This window comes from Triticum dicoccoides, chromosome 3A, assembly GCF_002162155.2.
Source record: "Triticum dicoccoides isolate Atlit2015 ecotype Zavitan chromosome 3A, WEW_v2.0, whole genome shotgun sequence".
NCBI classification, from domain to species: Eukaryota; Viridiplantae; Streptophyta; class Magnoliopsida; order Poales; family Poaceae; genus Triticum; species Triticum dicoccoides.
This window is the reverse complement of record NC_041384.1, coordinates 632291079-632304351: the sequence shown is the minus strand read 5'-3', so window position 1 is coordinate 632304351 and position 13273 is coordinate 632291079. Positions and strand designations below refer to the sequence as shown.

The 13273-nt window shown below is 51.0% G+C and overlaps 1 protein-coding gene and 1 pseudogene across 1 annotated transcript; both read right to left on the bottom strand.

The window, feature by feature from the left end:
• Nucleotides 1–2935: 2935 nt before the first annotated feature.
• LOC119269748 lies at nt 2936–5288 on the bottom strand (annotated as a pseudogene).
• A 77-nt stretch (nt 5289–5365) lies between these two features.
• Nucleotides 5366–12945, bottom strand: LOC119272702. Its single transcript, XM_037554127.1, has 9 exons — nt 12659–12945; nt 12330–12547; nt 11774–12216; nt 10859–11690; nt 7834–7861; nt 7564–7719; nt 7254–7471; nt 6338–6825; nt 5366–6256 (listed from the first exon to the last, which is right to left on the bottom strand). The coding sequence occupies exons 1-9, from the start codon at nt 12807–12809 to the stop codon at nt 5482–5484; spliced, it is 3309 nt and encodes a 1102-aa protein (XP_037410024.1). The 5' UTR covers nt 12810–12945; the 3' UTR covers nt 5366–5481.
• Between the last annotated feature and the right edge of the window lie 328 nt (nt 12946–13273).

Here is a 13273-nt window from a genome sequence, read left to right as displayed (position 1 = left end):
TCCGGATCGGATCGGGAAGGGGAAAGGAGAGGCGTGGGGAGTGGGGGTGACGGGGTGGATGGGTTAGGGTTTTACCCTCGGTGGGGGGTTATGGAGGGGAGAGGTTGGACTGGTCGGTGTGGCCGAATGGGCCAGCCTGTTGGGTCGGCTGGCCCGGGGGGTCCTTTTCCTTTTTTTTCTCTTTTGTATTTTCTTTCTTTTATTTATTTTCTTTTCTGTTTTTAAATCATTTTAAATTACTTAGGCATTTTATAAAAATGGGTTTGTTGCACCATAATTACCTTTGTAATATTTAGTACAAACCAAACATTTTTATTTTAATGTTTGAAAACTTTTATTGTTTGACTTAAATTCAAATTTGAATTTGGATCGGTTCTGAACTAACGCGAGATTATCAGCAATAATCGAGGTGACGTGGCATCATTACTAGAGGGTTACTGTAGCTTGATTACCCGGGCGTCACATTAGATCATTCCGGTACACCTACCTTCTGCTGCTGCAGACGAACTCAATCCAGCGTCGACCATGGTGAAGTAGGGGTCGGTGATGGCAGAGAGATGGCGGCGGTGGTGGAGCTTCCCGTGAGCGCCGCGCTAACCCTAGATCGGAAGGGAGTGTCGGTGGGGATTGTGGCAGCGATTAACCTTGTAAGTCGTGCCCCGTCCCCACCTCTGTTTATATAGCGCGGGTCACAGGGGCCCACCAACCATGGTTTGGTTGGGCGCCCCCGATCAGGGCGCGAGTCAAGGGCCCGTTCAACCCGTTGGGTTCGAACGGGATAGAGATCAACCTAACAGCGGCGACCCTTGCCATCTGCCCGTCCGGCGACCTCGTGTGCACGGCTGCACCCCGCTGCTTGTCCGGCGACCTAGCCCGGCCTCTCGTCCAGCCGTCCAGGTCCAGTGACGCCGCACCGAGTGCTCCTCCGACGACTTCGCCCTGCCCCCGACCTCCCGCCATATTCCAGCCATCCGGCCAGATATTTCCCCTCTGCCCAGGGCGGCCACTCCCAAATCCTAATTTCCTTTGAGTTTGAGAAAGGAGGCAATAGGGTATCTGAACTTAATGCTTCAAATTAGATGTTTTTGCTCTCTGAACTTAATGCTTCAAATTACCACAAAGCACTGATTCCTAATTTATGTTCCAATTAACAGGAAGATCGAAGACAAGATGAACAAAAACATTGAGCGATTTCAGGGTTATCGCACACACAAACGCATTTTACCTCGTCCTAGAGGTAATGTTTCTTATTTTGCCTCCAGTAGCAAATTTTTTTTACTTGCTTTCTATGCACTGACTTGCATACCAAATTTTATACTTGAAGATGAATCATCTGTTACTATTGAATATGTAACCGCGGGAAGCTAAAATCAAACAACCCTTCGATTTGGTACCCTCTTTTGTATTATTTATCCTTCATATTGTCTTTTGTTATGTGTTACATTATCAGGTGAAGCACTATTAAATATTGTCTTCAGATTTTGATCAGTTGCAAATGAGCGTTCCTTTTGGTATGCCTTAAAACTGTAGTAGTTTTTGAGAAAAAAATTGGCCCTTCACTTTTGGCCCAGGGCATCGGTCAATCCTGGCTACACCGTTGCTTACCGACACGGGTTGCATGGGGAGAGGCACTTCGCTGAGGTTGTTGTCAGTTGCCATTAGTTGGCTAAGGCTAGCGGCCGGGAGAAAGACAAAGATAAGAGCAACTTCGACGCGCTGATCCAATTCCTCCGCGCGTGCTGTTTGGGTTGAAACGGGCAGAAAAGACGACCCAATGCGACGATTTAAATGAACACGCGTCTGTTTTTATCTGACTTATTTGTAAAATTGTTCATGTATTATTTTAAAAGTATTCATATATTTCAATATTTTTTGAATTATGAAAATGTTTGAAAATTTTAAATATATATAATACAATTCAAAATATTATTTAATTATACAATCATTTCAATAATTATATGCACATTTGCATATTTCAATATTATTATATTTACAAATATTCATAATTTAAGAATTAAACTATCGACATGAATATTCAATCTTGTCTAATATTTAAATTATCTTTTTTCAATATAAGGTATGTGTACAAATTATACCCAGATGAATATTCATAAATATTTTTAATATAAGGCATGTGTACTTTTTCTATTAAAGAAAAAATGGTCAAAATATGCAAGCATACAAGGATGAAATGTATATGTGTGTGCAATTCAAGATGAAATACCTTGAAATGTGACATGTACAAAAAAAATCATGGACTTCGAGGACGTAAAGTATCATGTGTTGAAAAGCCCCTGGGTTTTTTTCCACAGCCCTCATTACAATGTATTTGTTCCGAAAATTTACACACATGTGCATTCTGCCTCCATATATATCGACATTTTTTTCTGAATTTTTTAAAACGTAATTTTTTTGATGAATTTTGCAAATGGAGGTCTCCATGGAGCTCGACCTCCAAAAGCTATCTATATAAGTCATTCCAACAGAAGGGTGAAGTATACCTTTTGTGTTAGCCATCGGTAAAAAATGCCACATCCATAGGGGTTTTTGTGAGGAAGAAGAAAATCCAACGAGTTTGTCCAAAAACTGAGGCCACACAATCCTTCTCCCGGTCCTGTGGCTGACAGCCGGCCTCATGGGCTTGGTCAGTGCAGATTTTTTGTATACAAACACGGTAAGCAAAGTATTTGCATGTCCGTTACTCGAAAAAAAAGTATTTGCATATCCGAGCCAAGTTTTACCACTGCGATGTATACCGGAACTTTTAGCACCAAAGTAACCATTTCTCTCATTATGTATACCGCAACTTTTAACACCAAAGTAACCATTTGCCCTATTAGTGTAATTTAGTTTTTTTTTTTAAAAACTAATAGGTGCCTAACGAAGGGTAAATGATATTAGGCGTCGGTTGGAAAATGCCAAATACTCGTGAAACTGATGGAGGATGTACGAATCATTACTCAGGTTTGTCTCGGTAGGCATATTGTTTTGCAAAGTACAAGAACACGACCACCTCTAAAGTGCCGAGGCCGGCCAGGATCCAATAGAAGTAATCGAGGTGCGCACGGTTGAGGTTGTCGGAGAACCAGCTCTCTCCCCCGCCCCTCGTCGTGGCCCAGTCGATCGCCCACACGAGCATGCCGCTAGCGTAGCTCCCCATGCCGAAGATGCTCAGGGACAGTGCCAGCCCCACGCTGCGGAGCGCGTCGGCACCTGGTCGTAGAAGAACTCCTCCAGTCCGATGTAGCTGAACACCTCCGCGAGGCCGATAAGGACGTACTGCGGTACCAGCCAGCATAGGCTCATCGGCACCGCCACGTCCGGCAGGTCGAGCAGGCCCGCGTCCTTGGCCACACGGAGGCGCTTGGCTTCCACGAGCGCCGCGACGACCATGGTGATGCAGGCCGTGACCATCCCGGCGCCGATGCGCTGGAGCATGGTGATTCCACCGGGGTGCCCGGTGAGGCGCCTCACGAACGGTACAATTGCACGGTCGTAGACAGGGACCATGGCGATGAATGTGAAGCTGATGCAGCACCGCAGCGCCGCGGGCGGCACGACGAGGCCCGTGGCCCCGCCTAGACGCCGGTCCATCGTGCTGCCCTGCTTGGTGAATAGGGTGGTGATCTGCGAGATGCACGCGGCAAACACTAAGCTTGACAGCCAGATAGGAAGCAGCTTAACGAGGAACCCGTCCTGATTTGTCTCCAAAAGCCTGCACAACTAGACACAGCCGTCAGTGCTCACTGTGATGCCATCTGCCAGTCAACAGGTCAATTTGCACTCGCACGCGCTCACCGTTGGGTGTCAATGGTGGCATCACGTCGAGAAAAGACGAACTTCTCGGCGAGCCGCCCGAAGGAACTGCCGTCCACGGGCCGCTCTACCCGGTACGTCCGCTTGCCAAGCAAGAAGACAACGAGGTACACCACCATGATGGCCCAGCACGCGGCGAACCCTACCGTCCAGCTGACGTTCTCTTCGACATAGGTGACCGCGGTCGCCGCGATGGCGTAGCCCCACGAGATGGAGAAGTGGAACCAGTTGAAGTAGGAGCTCCGGGACGCGCCCGCGCGGGAATCGAACTGGTCCGCGCCCATGGCTTCTGAGCACGGCTTGTGGAAGCCCTGCGCGAGGGCCAGCAGGTAGAGCGCGGTGTAGAAGAAGCCGAGCTGAGCAGGTGATGATGATGTCGAAGGCGGCGGCGAGCAGGTGGTGGCTGTGCCATGGCAGTCGGCCGGACGAAGTTGTCGCGTTTGCAGCATGGATGAGACGGTCAGCATTCCCAGGCTCTGCTCATCATCAGACACCAACATTAGTAACGCGATGTCAAATATGCACGCGAAAACGTTACAAGCGAGTGTACAAACTGCAACAACTTCAAAGCAAAACATCTCTAGCCGGTCCTTTAAAAACTTTTAACTTGTCAAAAATTTCTATTTTGAGGAGTTAACCATGTCTAGCAGAACCCTCAAACGGACTTGGGTGATTCACAGATGGGGCCATCTCGACATCGCCCTACGTGCGTGCTGCTGCGTGTGTGCTGCTGTTGCTGCTGCGTGTGCGCGCGAATTGCGTGTTGCTAGAACTTAAACTGCACGGCTTGATTACTTTCCTCGTCTCATTTCTTCTCTCAGCGGGCATTGCTTGACTACTACTAGCACTATTTTATTGGTCTCAGCGTGACTAGCTGCCTCATCACATGGATGGCTCCGTCCCCTTCCCATCGCAAGAGGTCTGGATGGCAATGGAATCAAGGCACGTCGTGGGTATGAATATGATGCTTGGAACAGAGGAGGGAGCGGAGTTCTACTACTGACCAGCAGGTAGAGCGCGCCGGCGAGCAGGACCGCCCGGTAGCGCCCCAGGCGCGAGTCGGCGGCGAGCGCGCCGACGAGCGGCAGCACCAGCACGGTCCCGGACCAGGCGTTCGCGGCGGCGGCGCCGGCCGCGGTAGACATGCCCAGCGGGCCGGTGAGGTACGTGATCAGGTTGCCCTCCACGCCGTTGAACCCGATGCGCTCCAAGAAGCCGACGACTGCACGCACGGAGCAGACATGGCAGTTCAGACTTCACGTATATATCATCCATGGCAAGTCAACGCGGTGAATGATCGGCGAGATTACCGACGATGAAGCGCGCGGCGCGCCAGCCGCCGCGGCCGTCGCGACGTGGGACTGAACGTGAGAGTGGCCCGCCTGACTCCATCCTTCGTGCCTTGGCTACCGGCCGGAGGTGGTGCCGGTGCGTGATCTACTCAGTTTGTTCCGTCTGCGGGGCGTCCTGCCTAGATATTACAGCGGCCCATCGTAGTACTACTATTTATTAGCACCATGTGGCTCGCGTGATTAAGATGGGGCCTGTCTAAATCAAACCAGTAACTATTTTTGTATTATTAGAATGAAGTACAGATCAAGAAATGTTCCGCCAAGTGAAGCATGAGATGCAGACCGATTGTTTCTTCCGGGATGAGACGCATTTCTACGTTACAAGCTCGCGTTTGTCAGTGTAGTCGTATCTCCTGGAGAAATACAAAAAAACGAGCACCTCCAGAGCGGCGACCCCGGCCAGAACCCAGTAGAAATAGTCGAGGTGCGCGCGGTTGAGGTTGTCCGAGAACCAGCTCTCCCCGGTGCGCCTCGTCGCCCAGTCGATCGCCGAGACGAGCATGCCGCTGGCGTAGTTCCCCACGCCCATGATGCTCATGCAGAGCGCGAGCCCCACGCTCCGGAGCGCGTCGGGCACCTGGTCGTAGAAGAACTCCTCCAGGCCCACCATGGTGAACACGTTGGCGAGGCCCAGCAGCACGTACTGCGGCACCATCCACCACAGGCTCATCGGCACCGCCATCCCCGGACTGTCGACCAGGCCGGCGTCCCTCGCCGCGCGGAGGCGCGCGGCTTCCACGAGCGCTGCCACGGCCATGGCGACGGACGCGATGGCCATGCCGGCGCCGATGCGCTGGAGCATGGTGATCCCGGAGGGGTGCTTGGTGACGCGCCGAGCGAGGGGCACGAAGGCGCGGTCGTAGATGGGGACGGAGGCGATGATGGCGAGGCCGACGAAGCTCTGCAGCGCCGCCGGGGGCACGACTAGGCCTGTGGCCGCGCCGATGCGCCGGTCCATGGTGCTGCCCTGCTTGGTGAACAGAGTGGACACCTGCACGACCACCATTGCGTACACGACGCTGGTCATCCATATCGGAAGCAGCTTCACCATGACCCCCTTGCCTTCCTGCTCTTTTGGCCTCAGTAAACTGCACCGGCATAAACGTAGGTTAATTACGGTAATGGCACCTGCAGCGTGGCATCATATAATAAATGGACATCGAACTTACCATTCACCGTCCATGGCGCCGTCGCTGCGGCGAAAGACCATGTCCGTCCATGTACGCGCCGTGGCAGCCAACGTTTTCGTGAGCCGCGCGAGAGCACGGCGGTCGCGCGGCTGCTCCGTGACACGGTACGTGCCCGTGCCGAGCAAGAACATGGACAGGGACACGAGCATCATGGCCCAGCACACGCCGAACCCGGCGGCCCAGCCGACGTTGTCCTGCACGTAGCTCAGCGCGACGACGGCGACGATGAAGCCCCACGACATGGAGAAGTGGAGCCAGTTGAAGAAAGAGCTCCGGGACGCGATGCTGTCCGGGGAGCTCCGGGGGAACTGGTCCGCGCCTAGGGCCTGCGCGTTGGGCTTGTGGAAGCCCTGCGCCAGCGCCACCACGTAGATCGTGGCGTAGAAGAACGCCGCGCGGGGAGGGGATGCCGCTGGTTGAGGTTGACGTGGTGGCACCATGGATGAGACCGTCAGCATCCCAAAGCTCTGTCCATAACGTAGTTTATACTGTTTTGAGCTGCTGGTATGTACAATTATTCACTGAACTGTGCTGAACTGAATAACTAGGTTCAGACAATGTCGATTTCAGGACAAGCGTATGCTTTTGTCATTTTAGGCCTAAAATGTTAGGAACAGATCCAATCTCGTCATATAAAGATGTCACCATGATCCTAAATTCCTTGTGTAAAGAATTAAAGATCCAATTCGACAACACAAATGATTAACATCACAGTCGCGCATAAAAGCGACGTAGCAGTGATGTCACACGCACTGAAAATTAAGAAAACGATGGTAAACCTACCGTTTCAACCTATAATATTTCAGAAATGAAACAGACGGCAAATGGACGATCGTGGAGGGAGCTAAAAAACAGACAAAACGTCAAAAAACTGAGAGCGGGTTCACCAACCAACCACGAGGTAGAGGACGCCGGCGGCCACGATGGCCCGGTACCGGCCGATCCAGGAGTCGGCGGCGAGCGCGCCGAGCAGCGGCAGCATCGACGCGGTGCCGGCCCAGGCGTTCACGCCGGCCGCGGCCGACGCGGTGGACAGACCCAGCGGGCCGGTGAGGTACGTGATCAGGTTGCCCTGCACGCCGTAGAAGCCGACGCGCTCCACGAACTCCACCACTGCAGGGCCATGGCGCGGGGGAACAGCTAGCTGTGGTCATTGTTGGAGTTTGACTGCTTGAGAGTTGAATATAATTCAGACGGAGGAGTACCTATCAGGAAGAGTGCGGCTGGCCATCCGCCGCGGCCGCCGGATTTGCCGTTGGTTGACGGCTCACCCGGAGGCAGGAGCGCGCCGGAGTCCATTCCTTCCCCGTCTGAGAGGGAATTTTGCGAAGTGCTACGTTCGGCAGGCCTTAAACACACTCCTGCCGGCCAATGGAAACGTTAACAGAGCTGCTGCTTGCATCATGTATTAGCATTAGTAGTTTTTCTTTCTTTTGGGATATAAGTGTACTCACTAGTAGGCCTTCAGTACTCACCAGTACTACCAGTTAGACTTTTACTTTCCTAAAACCAAAGAATCTATCCTTTATTTTTAATTTCGCAGAATAATGGACGAGGTTCTTTTGTCCGAGACAATTTTCTAATGGACAAGGTTTTTTTTAGAAACATCTGTAACTTTTTTCATACTCATAACAATTACAAATACATTAATTTGGACCTAACATCCAAAAAAATACAAAGTAACTCTTATGACTAAGAATTACAATAAAATCTCTTGAAAACACCTTCGCGGTATCAATCTCTTCTCGAAGAAATACTCCAAAGACTTCAGTAACAAAGCTGTAATTGGATTGGAGCAACGATGATGTCACTTTTTCACTCCCACGAACATTACTAATAATGGTTTTTAAAAGCGCCATGAGTCGTCCATCCAAAAAGACGGGAAGCCTTTATCGATGAACGTACTTGGACGGGGGATGACCCCCTACAAGTGCAGACCGTCGAATCACTACATCTTCACCATGGTGTCGATGCAAGATTTCATCTCCACGAAGAACCAGACCAACAAAAAAAGCTTGACACAACAACATAAACTCATCAAATCCGGCTAATCAGATATGCGAGGACATAAAACTCTTTAACCTCATGACACTGCCAAAAGGATGATAGCAAATTTACTCTCGCAAAACTATAATGATCACTAGACGTTGGCAAAGAACATAAAGATCCTGAAGATCTGAGCCCCCCCCCCCACCTCTCAGCGTCAAGATGACAACCGTAAGCGAGGGGACCTAAATTTCTCAGATGATGGCGACGACAACGGCATGAGAAAACCCTAGCAGATGAACTGACGGTCGGAGGCGAGGGGACCTAAATTTCTCAGAAGATGACGACGACGGCGGCACGAGAAAACCCTAGCATATGAACGTGACGGTCATCCAACCAACTTTTTAGTGGACGGGGTGAGCTCTAGGGTTTTGTCCATGCCCGGGAACACCACGAGCCGTTTTTTCTTCTGGGATCGGCTATATGTCTTTTTTTTGCGAGGGGACCTAAATTTCTCAGAAGATGACGACGACGGCGGTATGAGAAAACCCTAGCATATGAACGTGACGGTCATCCGACCAGCTTTTTAGTGGATGAGGTGAGCTCCAGGGTTTTGTCCATGCCCGGGAACACCACGAGCCGTTTTTTCTTCTGGGATTGGCTATATGTCGCTTACTGCGACCCAGAAGGAGGTCCCGCCTCAAGCAAAACTGTCTTCCCATTGTTATGGGGCGGCCCAGGTAAGTTTATTTTCTTCTTCTTTTTTCATTTGCTCACTTTTTCATATTTTTCTTTTTTCATATTTTCAAACAGTATTCTAAAGTGCATATAGTCCAAAACATCAATCTTTTTTACAAAACATGATTTAAAATAATAATGTAGTATAAAACATTGTTAGTGTAGTTTAGAAAAATGATGTTAGCAATAAGAAAGATGTTCACAAGTTTCAAAAAAAAATGTTTATACAATGTAAAACAAATCTTTCCATGGTTTAAAAAATGTTTTATCATGTACTTGAAGAAATTTAACACGTATTTGAAAAATTGTTCAAAAACATGTGTTTGGAAAAAATCATGCTTTTGTAAAAATTTAAACATATATAAAATATATTTTGTGTGCATAAAAATGTACAATATGTATAAAAAATAGACATCAAAATATATATTTTAAAATGTTAATCATGCATAAAAATGGTAAAGGCATTTAAAACGTTTGAAAAATGTAAACATCAAGACATTGTCTTATTTTGTTGAAATCTTATTTCTTATTGGCATAGCGGCCCGGCCCAAGCCGAAGCTTCCGACCGGCCAATGTACACCTATTGCTCGGACTTACACCGTTTGACTTCAAACAAAATTTATACACCTTTTTCCAGCACGGAGGGAGTAGCATTTTTGTATGCCCATATACATATGGGAAGTCCAATGATGGTCTAAAGGAAGTCGAATGATTCATTCAGGTTTGAAAAGATTCCTTCTGAGTTATTTTACAAGATTCAGTGTTCTCTTGAATGCACCATATTGACAGGCTAAAAAAATTAAATGGTTCATTCGGGTTCAGTTAAGAAAAGATCCGTTCCGGGTTTTTTTTTATGAGATTCAGAGCTTTCTTGGGTGCATAATATTGTCACGCAAAAGACAAGTCCTCAGCTATTGCCATGTAAGCGGGCCTGCCATTGTGCTTGCTCTTACTAATTTTTCCTACAAACTTACTCAAATTTTATACCGTTTGACTTTGGACCAAATATATACCCCTTATTTTTGGACGGAGTGCTAGTTCTGTATTCCCACATGGGAAGTCCAATGATGTTCTAGAAAAATGTCGAATGATTCATTCAGGTTCGAAAAGATCCCTTCAGAGTTTTTTTTTTTATGAAATGCAGTGTTCTCTTGGATGCACAGTATTATCAGGCTAACAAATGTCGAATGATCCATCCAGGTTCAGTTAAGAAAAGATCCCTTGCGATTTGTTTTTATGAGACTTGGATGCATATTATTGTCAGATGAAACAAAGGACGAATGATTCATTCATGTTCGGTTAAACAAAGGACGAACCAAACTTGTGCTTTTGTATGCCCATATCCATATGGGAAGCCCAAGCCCAATGACGTTCTAAAAAAAGTCGAATTATTCATTCAGGTTCAAAAAGAGCCCTTCAGAGTTTATTTTTACGAGATTCGGTGTTCTCTTGGATGCGCCATATTGTCAGGCTACAGAAAAATCGAACGATTCATTCAGGATTCAGTTAAGGAAAGATCCCTTCCGAGTTTGTTTTTATGAGGTTCAGAGTTCTCTGGGTGCATAATGCTGTCAGGCCAAAGAAAAGTCGAATGATTCATTCAGGTTCAGTTAAGAAAAGATCCGTTTTGAGTGTGTTTTTAAACCCCAAAATTTATGACAATCTACCGCGAGCGCACTCTATAACAAACAATCTGAAAATTTTGTACTGTACTTGTTTTGAAAATTTTGCACTTGCTACACCTCCGGCGTAGTACTAACCCGAATTAATAAGTTACACCAATGTAGCATCAGCATCACCTCCCCTGTAATCGCCATCGTCGCTCTTCTTCTTGTAGACATAGGCTCGCGAGAAGAAGAAGAAGGCGACGAGCTCGACGACGCAGAGCCCGGCGAGCAGCCAGTAGAAGTAGTCGAGGTGCGCGCGGTTGAGGTTGTTGGAGAACCAGCTGGCGCCGCGCCTGGCCGTGGCCCTGTCGATGACGGAGATGAGGAAGCTGCTGAGGAGGTGGCCGACGCCGAAGATGCTGAGGAAGAGCGCGAGGCCGAGGCTGCGCACGGCGTCGGGGACCTGGTCGTAGAAGAACTCCTGGAGGCCGATCATGGCGAACACGTCGGAGACGCCGATGAGGACGTACTGCGGCACCATCCACCAGAGCGTCATGGGCAGGTGAGAAGCCTTGGGGGCGTCCAGCAGGCCGGCGTCCCTGGCGACGGCGAGCCGCTTCATCTCCACGAGCGCCGAGAGCACGACGGCGACGAGGGAGAGGGAGAGGCCGGCGCCGACCCTCTGCAGCATGGTGATGCCCGTGGGCCGCCCCGTGTAGCGGCGCGCGAGCGGCACGAAGAGACGGTCGTAGACCGGGATGAAGGCCACGATGCTGACGCTGATGAAGGTCTGCAGCGCCGCCGGCGGCACCTTGAAGTTGGGGCCGATCCGGCGGTCCAGCGTGGCCGCCTGCTTGGTGAAGAAGGTGGAGGTCTGGGAGAAGATGATGGCGTAGATTATGCAGGAGGCCCAGATGGGCAGCAGGCGGAAGACGCTCCTCACCTCCTCCACGAGGTCCTCGTCGGAGTTCTTATGGGCCTCCACCTTGCCGCTCGCCGGACTGCACCAACGGTCATCACGTCACGTCAGAGGATGCACGATATATACATGAGCAAAGTTCGTTAACCATGGACGCGTACATACTTGGTACGGTGCTTCGATCTCCAGCTCTTGATCAGCACCAGGAGCGCCTTGCCGACGCGGGCGACGGGGCTGGGCTCCTTGGTGGTGTAGTAGCGGTAGGAGGGGGTGCCAATGAGGAAGACGGCGAGGGAGACGAGGATGACGATGCAGGGGATACCGAAGCCGAGGCCCCAGCCGACGTTGTCCTGGACGTAGCTGGAGACCATGGTGGTGACGGCGGTGCCGGCGCACATGCCGAAGTACCACCAGTTGAAGAAGGAGCTCCTTGCCACGTTCTCCTTGGGGTCCTTCTCGTCGAACTGGTCGGCCGCGAACGCCTGCGCGCAGGGCTTGTGCGCGCCCTCGCCCAGCGCCACCAGGTAGAGCGCGACGTAGAAGACGGCCACGTGGCCGCCGGAGCGGAAGATGTGGAACGCCGACGACAGCGACAGCGTGCCCATGCTCTGGATTGAATCGAACGCAACAAGCAGACAGAGTTGGAGATCAGTCCCATCTAAACTGGAGTGCTTCTCATGGACTCTTGTGGTTGGATTGGATCATTGGAAATTTGACTGACCACGACGAAGAGGATGGAGGCGAGGACGATGGCCCGGTAGCGGCCGAGCCAGGCGTCGGCGACGCAGGCCACCGGCAGCGGCAGCATCTGGGAGACGCCCTTCCACGCGTCGATGGACGCCGCCGCGCGCGCCATGGGCTGGCCCAGCGGCCCCGTGAGGTACGTGATGAGGTTCGCCGCCACGCCCTTGTACGCGAACCGCTCGGCGATCTCCATTGCTGCATGCCAACAAAACAGCAGCACGAAACAAAAAACAAACCTACCGGTCAGCACTCGAGCACCAAATAGTTTCGTGCTAGTACAGGAGATCGGCGCGCGCGCGCACGTACCCATGACGAACACCGAGGACTTCCAGCCGCCGGTGGCGGCGCGGGAGGCGGGCCGGCCGCGGTAGTCGACGGCGCCAGCGACGGCGTCCCCCATGGCGGCGTCTGCGTCGTCTTCCGAGTGTGCGCGGGCGAGCAGGCTCCGATGAGGCATGGTGTATGTCAGCTCGCCGCTTTATGTAGGCTGATCGATCGGGACGTGGTGCCGGCGCCAGGCGTCGCGTGCAAGGCGAGACGTGTCCGGCTGATCGCGAGCGAGCAGTGCCCGGATCGATGAACAGCATTTATGACCCGATTTTTGCCGAAAGGCGCCCCTCCTTCCTCCGGATATCTTTGTTTTGCTATTTGGTCCAAATTTAGGGCAGACGGCGCAGCTTCCTTCCAAATCACGATTCGCTCTCATCAAAATTCATCCCCGTCCTTCAAATTTCACGAGATCTCACGTCCTGCCTTGCAATAGTACGAATTTATGTCCTGCCTTGTTTGACGCGAGGCGTGGCGCGCTCGTGCGCGCCCGCCAGCGCCATGCGGAGGCCACGAGCGCGGGGATTCCCGGCATGCGCGAGCTGGGTGCGCCGGGGTCCTGCTGGATCGGATGGGCGGCTGGGATTCACCCAG